At 51.5% G+C, this 21,799-nt stretch overlaps 1 protein-coding gene across 3 annotated transcripts in view; it reads right to left on the bottom strand.

Annotated features, from left to right (window-relative positions):
• The window catches only part of ATP6V1C2 (ATPase H+ transporting V1 subunit C2), a 62,503-nt gene that overhangs the window by 13,956 nt on the left and 26,748 nt on the right, over window positions 1–21,799 (bottom strand). For all 3 annotated transcript variants that reach the window (XM_064363846.1, XM_064363848.1, XM_064363847.1), the window contains exons 4-6: window positions 17,113–17,198; window positions 6,808–6,902; window positions 2,590–2,681 (exon numbers count right to left, since the gene is read on the bottom strand). In XM_064363846.1, the coding sequence (XP_064219916.1) occupies window positions 2,590–2,681; window positions 6,808–6,902; window positions 17,113–17,198 (273 nt within the window). The remainder of the gene's footprint in view (window positions 1–2,589; window positions 2,682–6,807; window positions 6,903–17,112; window positions 17,199–21,799) is intronic.

Here is a 21,799-nt window from a genome sequence, read left to right as displayed (position 1 = left end):
GGCCTAGGAGGACACAGCAACTCTCAGAAATGATGGTTCCCTGCAACCCCAGGGCCCAGGGCCCCAGACTCTGTGCTGGGGCCACAGCTGCTGCCTCCTCCCCTCTAGGGACAGGGAGGCTGGCAGGGCATCAGGTGCTATCACCTGTTGCCCAGGGGCCACTGAATCCAACACCTCAGTGACCTGCACTGCCCCGGTGCCAGCCACAGCTGCTACGGGAGGGGGGCCTCAGGTGGCAGGCAGCTAGAGCTACTCAAGTGTCAACACGACAGGCAGCTCTCAGAGCTGCGTGAGCCATCACGATAGAGCTCCGTGTCACTTTACAGGACTCCCAGGCCAGCAGCCCGGGGACACTCACCTGAAATAGCTTCCTAATGCCCAGTGGACCTGGGCTGAGTGGAGGGCATGGTATTATTAGCACATGGATCAAAGCTGTCGGATCAGCAAATGGGCCAAGATCAAGCTACCCAGGCCGTATGGGGCGTGTGCACAGGGGCCATGATGCGGCCACAGTGCTTCTCTGGAAATCGCTCTCCGGCGTTGAACCATTGCCAGAGTTTTAAAGGCAATGGTAAACACCCTCCTCAGGGAGCCCACGTGCCTTCTTTGCTGTCCCCTGCCTGAACATCACTGAACAGCCTCGTGGCCATGGATAAAGCCCAGAGGTTCCTTCTCCCTGGGCGCCGCACGCATGAGCCTCCCTGTGCTAGCACCGAACACGCTACCTTCACACTATCCCGCCTCTCTCCCTGGCTGACCTCTGAACCCCGAACACAAAGCCAACTTTCCACGTGTGTTTGTTGAATGAGTAACAGTGAGCCCTGCAAGTGCAGAAATTGTATTGTATTCTACATTGTACCTTTAGGGTCTAGCATCAGGCCTGAGGGCACGGTGCATACTTGGTACATGTACAACGAAAGAAGAAAAGAGAGCGCAGAGGAGGGAGTTAGAGTCTTTCATCCCTCTTCGCATGCCGCCCTCCTATACTTGGCATATGCGCTCAGTCAATCAAAGTCACGGTGAATCGATGAATGATCAATGGATGAAGGAACCTCCCCAGCTGAGTGAAGAGGCTGGACCAGATGTCTGCTCAAGTCCCAAACAACCCACCATGGGGTGATGGCCCCGTGGCCCGCGGGCTCCAAGCCAGGACGGACGTATGACCCATCCCCATTTAGGGCTCTCTGTCCTGGCGCCCACTCTCTGTCCCATCTTCTGTAGCTCATGCCCACTTACTTCTGACACGAAGCCAGGCATCCGACAGCAAGGGTTTCTATTGAAGTGAGTCCTTCATCTGTGGTTCTAACTTTCCTTCCGCTTATGTACCATTTGTTTTTTTCACAAGAAGACAGCTGGCCCAGTGACCCTCAGAAGCAGAATGTGGAAGTGGGGTACCTCCCAGGTGAATTCTCTTTGCTTACAGTGGTGAGCCAGTCAGAGGGAGGGCAGCTGGTTCGGGCTCCCTGTCCACTTCCCTCCTCTGGAGTTAGGGTCCAAGTGTAGGCATCAAATTAAAAACTCTGCAATTGACCAGGGTCCTCAGAGAACCGCCAACAGCACCAGATCCAAAGTCTGGGGGACTGGGCTGCTCCTCCATGCCACCCCCACCGTGTTCAGGAGCAGCCTCCCCAGCAGGAGCTCACCCAGTGTGTGCGTGCATGTGTGTGTGTGTGTGTGTGTGTGTGTGTGTGTCTTTTTTTTTGAGACACAGTCTCAATCTGTTATCCAGGCTGGAGTGCAGTGATGATCTTGGCTCACTGCAACCTCTGTCTCCCGGGTTCCAGTGAGTCTCATGCCTCAGCCTCCCAGATAGCTGGGATTACAGGTGCCCTCCACCACACCCAGTTACTTTTTGTATTTTTAGTAGAGATGGAGCTTCACCATTTTGGCCAGGCTGGTCTCAAACTCTTGACTTCAGGTGATCCACCTGCCTCAGCCTCCCAAACTGCTGAGATTACAGGTGAGAGCCACTGCGCCTAGCTACCTGGCTTCTCTTACACATCTCCAACAACAGGACACTCACTACCTCCCAACGGTCCCTGCCACCATGTCACTGAGCTTATACTTTTCTCTGGCACTGCCACCATCCTGGTGACTGCTCTGTCTGCTGAGCCCACTCCCTCTCCCACACAGTGGCCCTTCAGGTGGGTGGAGAAGGCACCTGAGTCCCTAAGGCTGCTCTGCTCTGGACCACAGAGCCCAGTAACCCCCTGCCTTTTGCAAAGGTCCGTGCTGTGACATCCCAGCCTCCTGTCACCCCCGGTGGGCCCTCTGTGCAGCCTTCACAGGGGAGGACTGGGGGCAGCATCCCAGGCACCCTGGAGGAGCCAGGAAAGGGAAGCGTGCAGGTGGCGAGCAGCATCGCCCCATCCTCTTCCCCGGGCACGTGCGCGGGGTGCGATCACCCTCGCCTGGCCCATTCCTCCTCTCCCAGCAAGCGGCTCTTGGAGAGGTGAGGGTGCCTCTACCCGTCTGTCTCACTGTCATACACGGACATAGACTCCCAGGTGGCCCGGTGACAGGACGGGCAAGCGCTAAGTCCCCGCCAGGACCCGCCCTAACCAGACATGGAGGCTGGCAGATACGCACATGGATTTCTTCTCCAGGTTCTCCAGGTTCGTCTTCAGAGTGTTGTAGGCTGCCGTTCGGGACTTCAGGTCCGTCTCGATCTGCGCCAGTTGCTGTTTGGGAAAGCAAAAGCTCCTAGTGACCTCGAGCCTTGAAGGAGTTGGCCGAACTTTCCGAGACGGCCACAACAGCTCATGGTGCACTCAAGGAAACAACTGCCCTGCCCATTTGCCGGGATGGCTTCCGTTTACCAGCATTTGGCCCTTCCAGGGAGGCCCCACGTGGCACCCAGGCGCCAAGCCGTGATGGCTTCACTAGGATGACTCAATGAGCCCACCCTTTCCTGATTTCAAGCCCATCCTTAATGGTCAGGCATCCCACGCCCACACCCGCCCTCTCAGGCTCTGCTGGAGGCCAGCTCAGGCCAACCCCCCTCCTTGCTTCCGGGGACCCGACATTGCCTGGCCCTCACAAATGCCCATGTCTCCTGGCTTGACTGTGCTGATCTCCCTTGAATGGGTTGGTAGGGGCAGGGAGGTACGGTGGACAGAAATGAGATAGGCCTGGGCTCAAGCTGCGCTCTCCTGCTTTCTGGCCGACTGGCTCACGTTCCCCATCTGTCCCACAGCAGGGATAATGCCTGTGCTGAGAGCCAGCTGTGCCAAGCTCCTCCCCATTCCTTCCCTCAGCCCCACACGTGACACACCACCAGCTTGGGCCACCAGCCACAGCAGGAGCATTTACATCACGGCCAGCAACAAATGCTACAGGCCAGCACACAGCTGCTGCCGGAGAATCTCCAGAATCAGCAGATGAAGAAAATGGGTGCTCCCTAGAATGCCAACAGCTTTAGTCTAAATATACACGTTTATACATGGGAGAATCCATTTTACACTTTTAAACACTGGTTACCTTTTGGGAGAATACAGGGAATGGGGGTGATGATCACAGCTCTGACGATTTCATGATTTTAAAGATAAAACCATAAAATAATTTTAAAGATAAAATAATTAAATATGATAATTAAAATGATTAAATGATTAAATTAAAATGATAGGTCAGGCAAGGTGGCTCATGCCTGTAATCCCAGCACTTTGGGAAGTTAAGGCGGGCAGATCACCTGAGGTCATGAGTTTGAGACCAGCCTGGCCAACATGGTGAAAGCCCATCTCTACTACAAATACAAAAATTAGCTGGGTGTGGTGGCAGACACCTGTAATCCCAGCTACTCGGGAGGCTGAGGCAAGAGGATAGCTTGAACCCAGGAGGCAGAGGCTGCAGTGAGCTGAGATCATGCCACTGCACTCCAGCCTGGGCATCTAAATGCTTTTATCTTTACATTTTGCCATGTTTAATTTTTTTTTATAAAATTCATATTTTTATAATTTTTTTAAATGTTTAACTTCGAAATGATTATAGATTCACAGGATGTTACAAAAATAGTATACACAGAGATCTTAAGTACCCTTCCTGCAGTTTCCCACGGTGACGACGTCTTACTATACGATTCTGCACTGTACAGCTACACACTACACTGTACCATGCAACTATATTGCAAACCGTAGGACTACATTAAACTATTCTGCACGAGACAAATATACTGCGTTGTGCAACTATACGACATTAGCACCATTCTGCACTACACAACTCTATTTCTACACTATACTATACAACTGTGCTATTCTGCATTACACAATCATAGTGCAGTGTCATAACCAGGAAACTGACATAGGTACAACCCACAGGTACTGGTTTTTAAAATAGGATTTATATATTTTTTGAAAAACAAAAGCGAAAAAACTACTTCTTGTCTTTATTTTTCTGATTTCACCACAAGCCAATAAACACTTGCTGGGCCGGGCACGGTGGCTCACGCCTGTAATCCCAACACTTTGGGAGGCCGAGGCAGGTGGATCATGAGGTCAAGAGATCGAGACCATCCTGGTCAACACGGTGAAACCCTGTCTCTACTAAAAATACAAAAAAGTAGCTGGGCATGGTGGCGCGTGCCTGTAATCCCAGCTACTCAGGAGGTTGAGGCAGGAGAATTGCCTGAACCCAGGAGGCGGAGGTTGCGGTGAGCCGAGATCGCGCCATTGCACTCCAGCCTGGGTAACAAGAGCGACACTCCATCTCAAAAAAAAAAAAAAAAAAACTTGCTGAGCGGTATTAGGAGCCAGCAAAACAGTGGTAGGAACGAGGGCTTTCGAACCAGCAAGACTCACATTTAAATGCCAGTTCTGACTTTTGCTGGCTGTGTGACCTGATATAAGCTCCTAGACCTCTCTGAAAAGTGACCCAGAATGATTGTGAGATACTGTAGGAGTTTGCTTTGACTGAATGTCTTTAGTTGGCAGATTGAGACCTCTCATCGGCCGAACGAGGCTGAGGCGGGGGTGTCGCACTGTGTTCCCGGTGTAGGAAGGACTGTTGGAGCCCACACCCTGGAGCCTCGGGCCCTGCTGCTGCCAGGAGCTGGTTCCCCGCAGTGGGGCCAGTCCAGGGCTTCCATGCACACAGCACAGCCCGCGGGCTCCGGTCGCCAAGACCTGCATCCCCAGACTGGCCTAATGCTCCAACCACCGTGGGCCCTGGAGCGCTTACTCAATCCTTCAGCTTCCTCTTCTCCACTCAGAGGAAAGCAATGTCCACCACAAGGCAAGAGGTGGAAAGTGAGAGAGCCCAGCAAGGTCTCTGGCCATCTGGAGCGCCAGCAAACCAGTACCCTCCTTCCTTCCTGCCAAAGGCACTTCTGGGGTGCCCTGGACTGGAGAAGCCAGGTCTCCCTACAGCCCCTCTGCTCCCTCCATGTGCTCCAGGGGGCCCTCCCCAGAGTCTGGCATTCCTGGGACTCAGAGAATCCCAAACTGGCACAGGGCGGGGCAAGGAAGGGCCAGCCCCACCAGCCACCACATGCTTCCAGTTCCTTGGTGGGCGTGCACAGCGCCCTCTGAAAGGCACACCTGGCACAGGTGCTCTGAGCAGCCCCTCCTTGAAGGGCCTTCCCCAATCACTGCCCAATCATCCCAGGAGGGGCCTGGGTCTCTTTGACGTAAGCAGTGCCACCCAGATTCCCAAGCTTTCTGGCTCCACCCCACTTCCCAGGAAACCTGCAGGAGCTGCCAGAGGATCGGCCCAGCTCCACTCTGACCCTTGGCCACAGTCACAGAACAGGGCACCATTGTTCCTGGCCCAGGCCAAGACTCTCCCACAGCCACGAGGGTCAACTAGAGACAGGACATGTTAGGGGCTCAGTGTTTTGTGGCAGAAGGGAGGGCCTGGCCATCAGAAACCATCAGCCTCCGTCTCACGGTCCTCGTCACCCTCACCCTCAGTGATGATACAGAGAAGTCACCAGGCTCCAGATGCCCACAGCATCGCCTGGGACTTGAGTCGCAGGGTGTTTATTTTATCCAGTGGCGTGGAGGCCATTGCTGGGCAGGACAGCAGACTCTCGGGACACTTCCTGCCTCTCCACTGTCACAAGTGCCTCTAATTAGGGAAGCTCCCAGCAAGTAGCTGGTGCAAGGTCTCAGGAGGTGAGGGCTCCCATGCCGAACTCTCCACCTAAAGCAAATAGCTTTGCAGGTGAACGATCCCCTGGGGTTCCTGGGAGGAGAGGGGAGCTGCCCTCATCGAGCAGCTCGGTTTGTGGTTATTGTTGCTTGTTGTTGTTTTGTTTTTGAGACAGAGTCTCAGTCTGTGGCCCAGGCTGGAGTGCAGTGGCACAATCTCGGCTCACTGCAACCTCCACCTCCCAGGTTGAAGCAATTCTCTTGCCTCAGCCTCCTGAGTAGCTGGGACTACAGGCATGCGCCACCATGCCCGGCTAATATTTGTATTTTTAGTAGAGATGGGTTTCACCATATTGGACAGGCTGGTCTCGAACTCCCGACCTCATGATCCACCTGCCTCAGCCTCTCAAAGTGCTGGGATTACAGGCATGAGCAACCGCGCCCAGACACCATCAGTAACTTTGGGGAAAAAAAAAGTAGAGCAGCAAGTGAATGGGTGCTGGGCCCTCAAGGGGAGGTCAGGGGACTGACTCCTTCCTGTCTAGGACTGCCCCGAAACTCCAAACCTAACCAGTGCATGGAAGGAGGCCACACCTCAGAAACCCAGAGACCCAGTCAGGGCTGGCTGAGGCTGTGGTGGGGGACCCTGTCCAGGCTCAGACCCCAGGCTCTTGCCCGCCTGACTCACCGGTCAGATGTCCCCCGGAGCAGCCCCTTCTCTCACCTTGGCTATGGTGTCCACCACGCTCACGAGCGGCTGCTTGGCAGGATATTTGGCCATGTCCCATTCAAAGTGGGTCACAAAGGAGGTTAAGTCAACTGGAAGAATACAAACACATTTTAACACATGCGTCTGGGCTCTGCATCCATGATTGACACTTCGGATCCCGAGCCAAGCATCACCTCGGACACGAAGGCAGCCATCAAGGGTGACACCAGTGGGCGGGCACAGGGCTCTGGGAAAGCAAACGTTTCCCCATGGGAGCAGGGAGCTGTCAGCCCGTGGGAGCTGTCACCCAGAACCGTCGCCCTAAACCCCTGAAAAACACACCAGCAGCTGAGAGGACTGCACCAGCTGCGCTTCTGTGCCCGACTCTCCTTTTGGCAGTGGGTACCCCAGAGACAGGCTGTTTGGGAGAGTTGCCCTCCCGAGAGGAAGAAGCCAAGTCAGTCGATCTTCTGAGAAGGCACCAGCTAAGTGCCTTCTCCAGTGGCCTGGACCACACTTCTCTGCTGGGTCAAGGCATGCCGGAGAGCAGCGGGCCAAGCCCTGAAACGCTGTGCGGCCCGTGGCCTGTCCCAGGTGCCCCTGAAGCAAGACAAGCGTCTCCTGCCTCCTGAGCCCAAGCTCTAGACAGTTTCAACCTTCGCTGTCCATCTCAAAAAGGGCATTTTACACATTAGCAAAATACTGGACTTCGTGACTGTGGTTTGCAGTAGCCTGCAGGGAGGTGCGTTCTTCAGTACATGTTATTTATACAAAAGCCTCTGGTGAACAGAACACACCAGCGTTTTCACGAGTTTCCTTTTTTCTTTTCTTTCCTCAAAACCCACTGCCTTCAGGATGTCTCTGGCTCATTCTACCCAGGTGTTGGGTGGAGGAGAGAGAGCCCCAGAGTTGAAATCAGAAAGAAGCAACACTGAATAAACGTCAGCTGACTCAATCCCTAGGCGTTGGGCAAGTTAGGAGGAAATCCATTTCCCTGCCTGAGACACCGCAGGATGCACTCCTTGCGAGTGCCTGCTCCCTTCAGATTAGTTCTCCACACACGTCAAGAGAGCTACTTGGTGGCCAAGTGTGGTGGTGGCTCGCACCTGTAATCCCAACACTTTAGGAGGCCCATGCGGGCGGATCACAAGGTCGTGAGTTTGAGACCAGCCTGGCCAACATGGTGAGACCCTGTCTCTACTAAAAACACAAAAGTTAGTCAAGCGTGGTGGTGTGCACCTGTAGTTCCAGCTACTCGGGAGGCTGAGGCAGAAGAATTGCTTGAACCCGAGAGGCAGAGGTTGCAGTGAGCCAAGGTCACGCCACTGTACTCCAGCCGGGTGACAGAGCAAGACTCTGTCTCAGAAAAAGAGAGAGCTACCTCGGCCAGCCACCCCAGGACCTGACCTCTTTTAATACGCAGGGTCTGTGGGAGAGCAGGAAATTCCATGGAAGCTGCAGCACCGCAGTGGCCCCTGGAATTCCTGCACCCCTGGCAGATGGCCCGTCCTATGGCGGATGTCCCAGACCAGGCTCCCCATGCACCTGCACTTCCGGGTCTATCTTGGTACACCAAAGGGGACTGTCATGCTCGGTCCACACCCATCACCCTGCTGTGGACACACACCAGACGCCACCCCCTGCCCAAGGTCCAGGGGTCACAGTGCACAGGGAGACCCCTAGGCAGACACACTGCAGAGAGCTGGGGACCTGGGGACAACCACCTGGAGTGCTAAGGGAGGACAAAGAGGTAGCGCTGGCTCCTCTGGGGAGGAATGTGTCCCTTCACTGGGACACAGACACAGTATTCACACAGGGGCTAAGGAGAAGAGGAGGTGGCTGTGTGGCCAGTGACGGAGGGCGTTGGGTGTCAGGCGAGGAGGGCTGGCAGCCCTCCATGCTTGGGGCACTGAGTCAGGGAAGAGGGAGGGTGGACAGACGCTGAACAGAAAGGGCCAGGACCAGTCACCAAGGGTCATGTCTGCACTTCATCCTGTGCCAAGAACAGCCCTAGATCCTGCCCACTCAGCCCCTAGCACGGGAGTAGACTGAGATTCCTCCAACTCGGACTGCGACGCCCAGGGGGTCACCAAATAAGCCTTCAGGGGAGGAGCCAGTGGGAACATGGGAGGGAGAGGGTGATGTCAAGAGGCAGGGAGAGGAGAGGAGAGGAGAGGACGGGGAGGACCGACTGGACAGGGTGCAAGGCAACGGCGCAGGCCTGGCGACACCAGCTTTCCCGATGGGTGGCTGGGATGGGGGAGGGAAGTGCACTAAGCCGGGCAGCCGCGGAGGCTGAAGGAATGGGGACGGAGGAGAGGATGCAAGTTCTGCCTGGGACAAGCTCAAGTTTGACATGCGGGTGGACAGGTCCCCAAGAAGCAGATGGGAATGAAATGAGACTCAGAGGAAGAAACCGGGCTGGGGAAGAAATGCCAGCACGTGAGGTAGGAAAGGCCTGCGATAACAAGACGATGATGACCGTTAGAGTAGCCGGCATTCACTGCTGCTGACCTTGGCCCAAGACGCATGAGTTACTCAATTTAATTTATTCTTAACCCCCATTAAAACCCTGTGATGATCTCCATTTTACAGATGAGGAAACGCTGGCACAGAGCAAGCTGTGGAAGCTCCAGGATAAAGTGAGGCAACGCACGAAGCATGTAACGCCCTGCTTGGCCCACGCCAGGGCCACGGCTCCCTTCCCTGCTGGGTCCACTAAGCGGGCACAGCCATGCTGCAGCGGGAACCTGCCCGGGAACCACACGCAGACACCTTCTAGACCACCGGGACTCGGACGGGGTCCTTGGGAGAATTTTGTTTTAGAGATAGGATGCCGGTGTTGGAATTAACATGGCAAGTCCTGGCCTGTTGACAAGAGTACCTCTGAGGCACTAAGGGTGGGGCCCTGACCCAGCGGGGTTCAAGGCTGTATAAGAAGGGACAGCAGAGGCTGACGCCCTTTTCAGCCTCAGCCCACCTACACCCAGGTGAACAGCCATGTTGCGCGCAGACACACACACACAAAGAAGGGACAGCAGAGAGTTGGAACCTTGCTCTTTCCTCATGCATGTACCAGGAAAGGCCATGGGACGACACAGTAAGAAGGTGGCCGTCTACAAGCCAGGCGGAGAGTCCTCAGGAGAAGCCAGCGTGTCTGATCTCGGACTTCCAGCCTCTAGAACCATAAGAAGATGAATGTCTGTGGTGGAAGCTGCCCGGTCTGTGGCTTTTGTGATGGCAGCCCAGACGGACTCAGACACTGGTATCGGTCGGGGTATTAATAAAGGCTTCAGTGTAGTCACACACAGTGGGGAATGACCCTGGAGCAAGGGTGCAGGCCCAGGGAGGAAGTGAAGGAGTCAGGCTCATCAGAGAAGAGAGTGGTCAGAGGGTACCCAGGAGGATGGGGGGGCACTCTTCCTGTGGCAGGAACGGCAGTGAAACTCACCTCTGGGACCCCACTGCACAGGCACAGGCAAGCTCACCTCCCACCACAGGCCCAGACCCATCCCACAAGCCAGGAACCAGCCTCAAGGCACCAAGCAGCAGCCCAAGATGGGAGACAGCAGGGCCGTGTGTGCCGTCTCATCCAACTCTTCCCTCCGCCTCCTACCCCATCCCCTCTGCCACCCCGTGAGTCCCACACAGCTCCCTACTCTTCTCTCACGGAGAGGAGTTCCTGTCCTTCAACACGCAGGATGGGCCTTTCCATAGGCAGCCCGACTGCCCCTGCCCCTGCTGGCCTGAATTCCTCTCCCTGTGCTCTCTCGGGCTCCTCAAGGGCAGAGACTGTGACTCACTGGTCTCTGTGTCCCCAGAACCTGTCGCAGTGCCCTGCAAGAGCAAGTGCTCCATAAACATGCTCAAAACATTGACAGACTCCTCCTGGCAACCACGGCTGTGGTGTCAGCTCGCAATGTCTCTGTGGCTTGGAAAAGATACATTTCAGATCAAGCTCTTGTCCCTGGCCATTTGCACCAAGTCCAAGGTCTTCATGGCATTCAGACCCTAGGGCTGAGGTCCCCCTTTCCACCTGAAACACCCCTGCCCTGCAACTCCTCCAAGACTGATCCCTCCTCCTGCAGCGCAGTCTCTGTTTCCATCACGGCACATGTGGCACTGTGGGTCTGTCCCCAGCAAGGCTGTGGCTTCCAGAAGGCAAAGGCTGTGCATCACCGCCACATGCCCAGCACGTGCTTGGTACGGACAGATGCTCAGGGGAGTCTGAGACGACGTCTCGCTGCAGGGGCCGCCAGAAGCCTCTGAGAATGTGACTGTGACCGCCTCCTCCTCATCAGCTCTCATGTCCTGAGCACCAGCCCCAGCTGTGTACACTGAGCCTTGCCCCGGGTCAGGCCTCCAAGCCCTTCCCTGTCCACATACATTTTCTTTGGAAAGAATGTAGTCTGAGGACAGTCCTCTGCCATCCCTCTGGCCTCCTTTTTTTTTGGTTTTTTGAGATGGATCTCGTTCTGTCACCCAGGCTGGAGTGCAGTGGCACGATCTCGGCTCACTGCAACCTCTGCCTCCTGGGTTCAAGAGATTCTCCTGCCTTGGCCTCCTGAGTAGCTGGGATTACAGGCACACATTAGCACACCTGGCTAATTTTTGTATTTTTAGCAGAGGCGAGATTTCACCATGTTGGCCAGGCTGGTCTCGAACTGCTGACCTCAGGTGATCTGCCCACCTCCCAAAGTGCTGGACTACAGGCGTGAGCCGCCATGCCCAGCTAATTTTTGTATTTTTAGTAGAGACGGGGTTTCACCATGTTGACCAGGATGGTCTCGATCTCTTGACCTCATGATCCACCCGCCTTGGCCTCCCAAAGTGCTGGGATTATAGATATGAACCACTGCGCCTGGCCCAAATAATGCTTTTTAAAATAAGATTTATATATTTTTGGAAAAAGAAAAAAAAGCAAAAAAAAAAAAAAAACCAGTACTGCTTGTCTTTATTTTTCTCATTTCCCACAAGCCAATGAAAACTTGCTGAGAGGTATTGAGGAGCCAGTAAAACAGTGGTAGGAACGAGGGCTTTCAAACCAGTAAGGCCCACATTTAAATGCCAGTTCCAACTTTTGCTGGCTGTGTGACCTGATAAGCTCCTTAACCTCTCTGAGCAAAGTGACCCAGAATTATTGTGAAATAATATAGGAGTCTCCTTTGACTAAATGTCTCTAGTTGACAGATTGAGACCTCTCCTTGGCAGAATGAGGCTGACACACCCAAAGTGCTGGGATTACAGGTGTGAACACAGCCCCTCTGGTCTTCTGTACTCACAGGATCACAGCCTGCTCTCTGCTGCTTGGAACACAGGCCTGGCCTCCCCTGCCTGGGCTGCAGTCACTCAAGCCTGGACCTCAGAAGGGGCGATGGGGACCTGCGCTGAGGGCCCGTGAGGTCAGACCATGACCCAGGTAGGCTCACCCCACATCAAAATACGCTGTGCACAGGCTGGCAGCTCTTGAGCAATAATGATCTTGTCTGAGAAGCAAAATGAGGCCTGCCCAGCAGGCAGCAGTATGAGGGACTGTGACCACCCAGGCTGCCGCCCATCACCCAGCAAGCCAGACAAGCCTCAAGGGTTTCTGTCTTCTGTGGGCATTCCAGGGCCCAGGCCGGGCAAGGTGTGTTTACCAGCCTGGCTGCAGTTGAAGCTGTCTGTGTCCTTCCCTGCTCCCAGCTCAGCTAGAGGCAAGGGACAAGCAGAAACAACAGGTGCCCAGGCGAAGCCAAGAGCCCGTGAAGCCGCTCGGTCCATCCACAGGTGAGAAAGGAAAATCCAAAAGTGACCTGTGGACCAGGTCTGACCGGCTGCTGGCAGCGGTGCCCTAAACGCCCCTGGAGGAGATAGGATTAAAATGCAACAGTGCGTGCTGCTCGCTCATACGGGTGCCCTGCAGAAGAGAAAGATTTCCTCATTCAGGTAATACTGGGAAAGCCCAAGTCACACTCCGTTTAAAAGGTCTCTCTGTCCTGGTTTAGAGTGCACGCTGTATTGTATTTTTGTTTTGTTTTGTTTTGTCTTATTTTTGAGACGGAGTTTCGCTCTTGTTGCCCAGGCTGGAGTGTAGTGGTATGATCTTGGCTCACTGCAACCTCTGCCTCCCGAGTTTAAGTGATTCTTCTGCCTCAGCCTCCTGAGTAGTTGGGATTACAAGTGTGCGCCACCATGCCTGGCTAATTTTGTATTTTTAGTAGAGATGGGGTTTCACCACATTAGCCAGGCTGGTCTCGAACTCCTGACCTTATGATCCACCCGCCTCAGCCTCCCAAAGTGTTGGGATTACAGGTGTGAGCCACCGTGCCTGGCCTTGATTATTTTTTTTTAAGAGACAAGGTCTTGCTATGTTGTCCAGGCTGGAGTGCAGTGCCTATTCACAGGCACGACCACAGTGCACTACAGCCTCGAACTCCTGGCCCCAGGCAATCCTCCCACCTCAGCCTCCCTACAGCCTCCAGGCTTCAGAATGTGCTTTGCCAGCTCTAGTCTTGGGAAGTTGAGACCCGACTCACAGGAAGCGCAGAGGTCATAAAGCCTATTCAATAAACCAAGCTGAATTTTCTCCTCCTGAGAAGATAGGCCACTGCTAGCGCCATCAGGATTGGGGATGGATACTGCATAACAATTACATCTAACTTAAGGTACATTAAATTTGCATAAAATATAAGCATTTTGATCACTATTTTCATGTAAGCTTAAGTTCCTCTGTTGTTCATGTAGAAAGGTAGCTCTCTACCTGAAGTCAGCCTTTCGGTCCCGGCCCTAGAAATAGCCTCCTGGGAAATCAGACCCATTTGGTTAATTTGACAAGGAGATTTTTTCTTAGCATCAGCAAAAAATCTCAGTGTAACAGACAGACTGCATTTGGGAAGGCATTTGGTAACTGCCAATCTCTAAAGGTTTTTATTCAACCTAAAATGATTTGCTATTTTTCTTTTTTTTTTTAAGAGGCGGGGTTTCACCATGTTGGCCAGACTGGTCTCAAACTCCTGACCTCAGGTGATCCACCCACCTTGGCCTCCCAAAGTGCTGGGATTACAGGCGTGAGCCACCGCACCCGGCCTCATGATTTGCTATTTTTAATTCCACCAGTTTGAGCGGGCTGGAGAAAATCCAAAGCAAATGGCTCCCTCTAACATTCACACAAGGAAAAGACCTGTTTGAGCACCGGGACCGCCCCGGGAGGCTCCTTGTGTGTCTGAACCCCAATCAAGGCCACACAAAGCAAAGCCTGGAGTGTAAGCTTCCAGTGTCCATAAAACAGACAGCCTCAAAGAGCAGGCAGTCGGGACACCGCGTCAGCATCGAAGCAGGAAGCAGACCACACACAGAAAGAGACGGGAGCTCACCTTGACCTCCACAAGGTCAAAGCGTTCCCAGCTTCCAGGTGGCATGCAGCCTGCTCAGGAGGGGCAGGGGTAGCAGGACAGAGGGGAGGGGATGAGACAGTGGCTCTCTGTGTCATGTGGATATCATGACCAAGTTACGAGGTTGTTACTTCAGAAATCGTCGTAACCTGATCACTGTACCCCTACAGCCAGACCGAGATTCCACCTCCCTGGGACATGCGGGCGTCACACCAAGCACAGACACAGCAAACAATGTATAACCTACTCTTTAAACATTTCATTTTTTCTTTCAAGCCTGCAATATAATAAGGTGGAGTTATTAAACCACATAGACACACAAAGCCAAGAGGGTAGGAACATTTCCATTTGTCAACTTAAACAGCCAAATAAAAAGTCTCCTCGGCCGGCCGCAGTAGCTCACACCTGTAATCCCAGCACCCTGGGAGGCTGAGGTGGGTGGATCCCCTGAGGTCAGGGGTTTGAGAACAGCCTGAACAACATGGTGAAACCCTGTCTCTACTAAAAATACAAAAAATTAGCTGGGCGTGGTGCTGGACGCCTGTAATTCCAGCTACTTGGGAGGCTGAGGCAGGAGAATCTCTTGAACCCAGAAGGCAGAGGTTGCAGTGAGCTGAGATCACACCATTGCACTCCAGCCTCGGCAACAAGAGTGAAACCCCATCTTGAAAAAAAAAAGTCTCCTCATGTTTTCAGGAAGGAAAAATATGAACATATGTTATATTTATAACAAATTATATAAATGTTATTATAAATATGTAGTATATACAGTCATGCATTGCTTCATGACAGGGATACATTCTAAGAAATGTGTCATTAGGAGATTTTTGTCATTGTGTGAACATCACAGAGGGCACTTACAAAAACCTAGGTGGTCTAGCCTCCTACAAACCTAGGCTATCTGGCAGAAGCCACTGCTCCTGGGCTGCACACCTGCAGAGCATGACTGTGCTGAATCCGGCGGCACTGTGACACATGGTCAGTATTTGCATACCTAAATATTTCTAAACATGGAAAAGGTACAGTCAAAATACAGTATTATCTATTGTTGTTTTTTGTTTGTTTGAGACAGAGTGTCACTCTGTCACCAAGCCTGGAGTACAATGGTGCAATCTCGGCTCACTGCCACCTCTGCCTCCTGAGTTCAAGCAATTCTCCTGCCTCAGCCTCCCAAGTAACTGCAATTACAGGTGTGCACCACTATACCCAGCTCATTTTTTTTTGTATTTTTAGTAGAGATGGGGTTTCACCATGTTGGCCAGGCTGGTCTTGAACTTCTGACCCCGATCCATCCCCCTCAGCTCCCCAAAGTGCTGGGATTATAGGCATGAGCCACCACACTGGCCCAGTATTATCTATATTCTTATTTTCAATATATATATGCATAGAATTATGTAAGTGTAATTATCTCTACAGATATTCAAACATTTCATTCCTTTTTCTTTCTTTTTTTGAGATGGAGTCTCATGCTGTCACCAGGCTGGAGTACACTGGCATGATCTCGGCTCACTGCAACCTCCGACTCCCTGGTTCAAGCAATTCTCCTGCCTCAGCCTCCTGAGTAACCGGGACTACAGGCATGCACCACCACACCCAGTTAATTTTTGTATTTTTAATAGAGACGGGGTTTTACCATGTTGGCCAGGCTGGTCTCAATCTCCTGACCTTGTGATCTGCTCATCTTGGCCTCCCAAAGTGCTAGAGCCACCTCGCCCAGGCACCATTTCATTCTAAAGTTTCCAAAGTCTCAAAGGTTTTGTCTTGCACATTCTAAATGCACTGAAATAGTACGTACACAGTTAATGGGCCAAACATCATTGGAATCTAAAGGCTGGTCCTATCAGCTCAGGGGAGGCCCACATTCTCAGCGTGACTCCATGCAGGGAGCCTTCAGAGTGCAGCCTCTGTTCTTACTGACCTGATGGCAGCTGAAGACTGGCAGGAGGCCTTCCTCAGCACAGGAAGGCATTTTTCACACCTCCTTTGGGGAAAGAGGTAAATCAGAGGGGGTGAGGAGAGGAGGGCAGAACTATCGAGGTGGGGAGAGTGGTGACTCTGGAGAGGGTGGAGGGCAAAGAGCAGGAGCCCGGCTGAGCTCCCTGGACCCCGTGTTCATCTCCAACGCACTGAGGAGTTCAGCAGTGGGCTACAGTAGAGGTGGGATTGCAGAGCCAGTAACTCATGAAGGGGCACAGCTCCCAAACCTAGCCCCGCAGATGAGCTAAAGTGGTGCACCAGCCAGGAACAGTGGCTCACATCTGGAATCCCAGCACATTGGGAGGCCAAGGCAGGAGGATCCCTTGAGCCCAGGAGTTCAAGACCAGCCTGGGCAACATAGCGAGATGCTATCTCTACAAAAAATAAAAAATATTAGCCAGAAGTTGTGGTGAGCGAGAGGCTGAGGTGGGAGGACCCCTTGAGTCTGGGAGGTTGAGGGTGCAGTGAGCTATGATGACATCACTGCACTCCAGCCTGGGCAAGACCATGTCTCAGAAAATAATAATAATTGGCCGGGTGCGGTGGCTCACGCCTGTAATCCTAGCACTTTAAGAGGCTGAGGCAGGCGGATTGCCTGAGCTCAGGAGTTTGAGACCAGCCTGGAAAACACGGTGAGACCCTGTCTCTACTAAAATACAAAAAATTAGCCAGGCAAGACCGTGTGCGTCTGCAGTCCCAGCTACTCGAGAGGTTGAGGCAGGAGAATGGCTTGAACCCAGGAGGCAGAGGTTGCAGTGAGCCGGGACTGCGCCACTGCACTCCAGCCTGGGGGACAGAGCGAGACTGTATCTCAAAAAAAAAGTGAGTGCAGAGCTCTGCCCAACATATCAACCCAGAGCATCCACTGAGGCCTGGGTCAACTCAGTGACTGTGTGGCCACAACCAAGGCGACTCTGTTTTGGACAGAGCCAGGAGACCGCACTCCACATTAGAGGGCCGCCCCACCTACCTCCGTTTGCCAGGAGGTGTTCCTGTGCCTTCCCCTTCGAGTCCTCCATGACTTCCACCACGCTCTGAGCCATTCTCCTTATGAGGCTTTGCAGAGAGAAGAAAAAGAACCAGTTAGAATAGGAAGCCGTCCTCAAAATACTGTCACAAGCTGCTGGCAGGAAAAGTAGACGGTGACACCCTTTGGGGGAATACTTTGGCAAGATGTAGGAAGAGGGTTAAAATGCTAATAGCCTTTGAACCAGTAATTCCACTTCTGGGAAACTGTCTTAAGGAAACGGGACAAACAGAAAAAGCTTTCTGAATAAAACCATGTTCTTCATAGCACGCTGCTGCCAATAAAGAACTAGAGGCAGCTGGAAGGTGACAATAGAGAATTGTGTAAGTAAATGATGGTGTATCCGCTGAGGGATGGTTAGGCAACCATTGAATATAAAGCTTCACAGAACTAATACTATGGAACAAGGCGTGTACTCTAATGTTGGAAAAAACCGAAGTACACAATCCCGCAGGAAGCATGGGCACTGGCTATGGCTTCGTGGGCGTGTTTCTCCTACTTCACATATTTTCCACTTGTAATCTGGCATTTTTATATAATTAGAAAATTAAAACTTTTTTCTCTGAAAAACATACTGAAGTCTTCAGAAAGTACAGCCTTTGAAGGCAAAAGGGCTCAAATTGGCCACAACTCTGCCAATTACCAAATGTAGAATTTCAGCCTTTTTTTTTTTTTTTGGAGACAGTGTCTTGCTCTGTCACGCAGGCTGGAGTGTAGTGGCTCAATCTCGAGTCACTGCAACCTCTGCCTCCTGGATTCAAGTGATTCTCCTTCCTCAGCCTCCCAAGTATCTGGGATTACAGACGTGTACCACCATGCCTGGCTAATTTTTATATTTTTAGTAGAGACAGGATTTCACCATGTTAACCAAGCTGGTCTTGAACTCCTGACCTCAAGTGATCCATCTGCCTCGGCCTCCCAAAGTGCTAGGATTACAGGTGTGAGTCACTGCACCCTGCCAATTTTAGCCAAATTGATGTAATTTCTTTGAGCCTCAGTTCTCTTACGTATAAAATGTGGATGATACTCATTTTGCAGGATTATTATTAATATTGACATAATCTATCATCTCATAGCAAGGAGAGTCTGTTCCAGGAGGCTGGGCAATTAGAACTCCAGTTGGAAAACAAGTCAAACTAGGATCAAAGTCTGAAAGTTACGGGGATCCAAATCGTTGCCTTGGGCTCTCTCTCCACGTTCTCCACACCCTCAGGAGGAGGTGGTGTTTGCAGGAAGGGCGGCCTCAAGTCACTGAATCCTACATGGAGTACAAGGTCTGCCACTGCTGCACACACTGGCCACTCGGACCGGAGCCCAGAGGCCTGGGGCCATCAGGGACACAGGAGGCCCTGATAAAAGCAAAGGAGGGAGGGAGAGAGGTAGCACCTGGCTTTCCTGATTCCCAAAGTCATGTGATCCTGGTCAAAAATGGAAAAATACAAGTAGTGAACAAAAATTGAACAACCATACTCCCCAACCCAAGAGGAAACACTTTGCATTCTGGCGTATTTCCAAAGGTTTAACACTTTCGTGGTTTATGTGAGTTAAAGTCTATTTTTTTTTTTTTTTTTGAGACCGAGTCTCCCTCTGTCTCCAGGCTGGAGTGCAGTGGTGCAGTCTCAGCTCACTGCAACCTCTGCCTCCCAGATTCAAGCGATTCTCCTACCTCAGCCTCCTGAGTAGCTGGGACTACAGGTGCATGCCACCACGCCGAGCTAATTTTTTGTATTTTTAGTAGAGATGAGGTTTCACTGTGTTAGCCAGGATGGTCTCAATCTCCTGACCTCATGATCTGTCCACCTTGGCCTCCCAAAGTTCTGGGATTACAGGCGTGAGCCACCACATCTGGCCAGGACTTTGTTTTTTTTTTTCTTGAGACGGAGTTTCGCTCTTGTTACCCAGGCTGGAGTGCAATGGCGCGATTTTGGCTCACCGCAACCTCTGCCTCCTGGGTTCAGGCAATTCTCCTGCCTCAGCCTCCCGAGTAGCTGGGATTACAGGCACATGCCACTATGCCCAGCTAATTTTTTGTATTTTTAGTAGAGACGGGGTTTCACCATGTTGACCAGGATGGTCTCGATCTCTTGACCTCGTGATCCACCCGCCTCGGCCTCCCAAAGTGCTGGGATTACAGGCTTGAGCCACTGTGCCCGGCCTTTTTTTCTTTTGAAGCAGGATCTCACTCTGTCACCCAGGTGGATGGGAATACAGTGGTATGATTGTGGCTCATTGCAGCTTCAACCTCCTGGACTCAAGTGATCCTCCACTTCATTTTTTAATTTTTTTTTGTAGAGATGAGATCTCACTATATTGCCCAGGCTGGTCTTGAACTCCTGGGCTCAAGTGATCCTCAGGCCTCAGCCTCCCAAAGTGCTGAGATTACAGGCATGAGCCACTGCACCCAGCCAGTCAGAGTTAAGGTCTTCTTTTGATATCACTTATTATTTAGTGGAGTCGATGAAGCATTCTATAATTGTCTCATTTAATCCTCACAAAAATTCCCAAAAGTTGGGTATTATCTCTTTGTACAGATGGAGAAACTGAAGCCCAGAGAAGTAATTTGCCCCACCCCTTCCAACAATCCAGTCTGTATGTGGACTCCAAAAGCGGGGCTCTCGGCCACCAGGACACACGGCTACCTTTACCATCACTGTGGCCCATCCTGAACTTCAATTTCCACCAGTATCATGGCATTTCTTAGCACAGTAGTTAATAGCATCTTACTGGCCATAACCTTGGGTAGGTTACCTAACTCATCTGTTTCGTCTATAAAATGTTTTTAATTTTTTACAGTTTTCAGCTGTAAAATGGGGATGATACTCTTTATCTCACAGGGTTCTTCATGGAGTTTGGTGACCAATACCATTGTAAGGTATCAGGAGTCTGCGAAAGACATCTTGAGGTATGCTGTAGGCAATGTGGTGGATTGTTTTGGGTTCTCTGTCCTGTGACTCCTGTGTAGATTTGGCAGGAGTTCAGAGGGAGGGAGAGTCTGGTCCCCTCCCAGTTCCAGTGACCTCAGTCCTCTTCTCCCTGCCAGCCTAGGGGTTGTGACGATGTCTCTCCACCAGCCTGGGATCCTGCCTGGTCCCTGTGATTCTCCTACAGCCCACACATAACTCTGTCTCCCTGTAAGAAGCCCCTCCTCAAATAATCCTAACACAAGTGCATCTTCTGTTGGGACCCTGACTCCACAGATTCATTCGTTAGTTCATTTAGCAAATTTCATACATCAAACAACTGCTATGTGCCAAGCACTGTTCCAAAATGTTACGGAGAAAAAAAAGTCCCTGCTCTTTCGGAGCTCCTATTTCAATGCTGCCAATGATTCCTCTTTTATCCTTACCACGACATATGGAAGTTGCTGTCTCCTGTCGCAGCATCCCCTATAATATTGTGAGTAGTTATCTGTTTACATAAATCCAGCACCTACCACAGTGCCTGACTCACAGCAGCTGCTCAGCAATGTCTGTTGAATGAATCAATGAATTCTGGCACCCCTACTTGCTTCTGTCCTAACAGATCTGAAAAGAGAACTCACTCATGTTGCTAATGAGTGTTTAGTGCTCCTTGTCCTAGCTTCTATGAAGTTTTGTTTGCTTTGCTTTGTTTTTTGTTTCTGAGACAGAGTCTCACCCTGTTGCCCAGGCTGGAGTGCAGCGGTGCTATCTCGGCTCACTGCAACCTCCACCTTCCAGGTTCAAGCAATCCTCCCGCCTCAGCCTCCTGAGTAGCTGGACTACAGGCACCCACCACCATGCCCCACTAATTTTTGTATTTTGCGTAGAGACAGGGTTGCCCAGCCTGGTCTCAAACCCCTGACCGCAAGCAATCCACCTGCCTCGGCCTCCCAAAGTGCTAGGATTACAGGCATGAGCAACTGCACCTGGCCTGTGAACACCTTTTCACATAAAAAGAGTGCTTCCTCATTCCTTTCATTTTCTGCATAGTATTTCATTTCATGTCTGTATCATAACAAATTCTCTACTAGTGGACATTTGAGTTGTTGCCACTTTGATATGGTATTACAATAATACATACGTTTTTGCCCGCTTGTACAGGCATATATAAAAAATAAGTTGCCTGAATCAGAAAGCTGAACTTTGTTAATAAATTTTTAAAAAGAAAAATAAATTTAAAAAGAAAAATTAAGTTTCTAAGAAAGAAACTTCTGGATTAAAGAGTATGAACATTTACAGTTTTAACAAGCAAGGCTAAGCTACCCCACACATGTACAAAGTCAATGTACACTCACGCCCCGGTGCATGCGACTGCCTGCTTCCCTAAACCCTTGCCAACATAGGTATTATGAATCTTTTTAATCTCTGCCAATCTGATATCTGAAAAATTATATCGCATTGTTGCTTTGATTTGCATTTCTTTGATCATCAGTGAGGCTAGACGTCCTTTCTCATGTTTGACTCTATAAAAGGCCATTTTCTTCTTCTGTGACTAGCACGTTCATATATTTTGCCAGTTTTTTACTGGCTTGTTCATTTAAAAAAAATTTTTCTTTGTAGGGCCGGGGTCTTGCTATGTTGCCCAAGCTGGTCTTGAACTCCTGGCCTCAAGCGATTCTCCTGCCTCGGCTTCTCAAAGTACTGGGATTACAAGCATCAGCCACCATACC

This window comes from Aotus nancymaae, unplaced genomic scaffold, assembly GCF_030222135.1.
Source record: "Aotus nancymaae isolate 86718 unplaced genomic scaffold, 86718_ANA_hifiasm-v0.15.2.pri h1tg000057l, whole genome shotgun sequence".
Lineage (NCBI taxonomy): Eukaryota > Metazoa > Chordata > Mammalia > Primates > Aotidae > Aotus > Aotus nancymaae.
The sequence above is the reverse complement of the archived record's forward strand: the minus strand, read 5'-3'. Positions and strand labels throughout refer to the sequence as shown.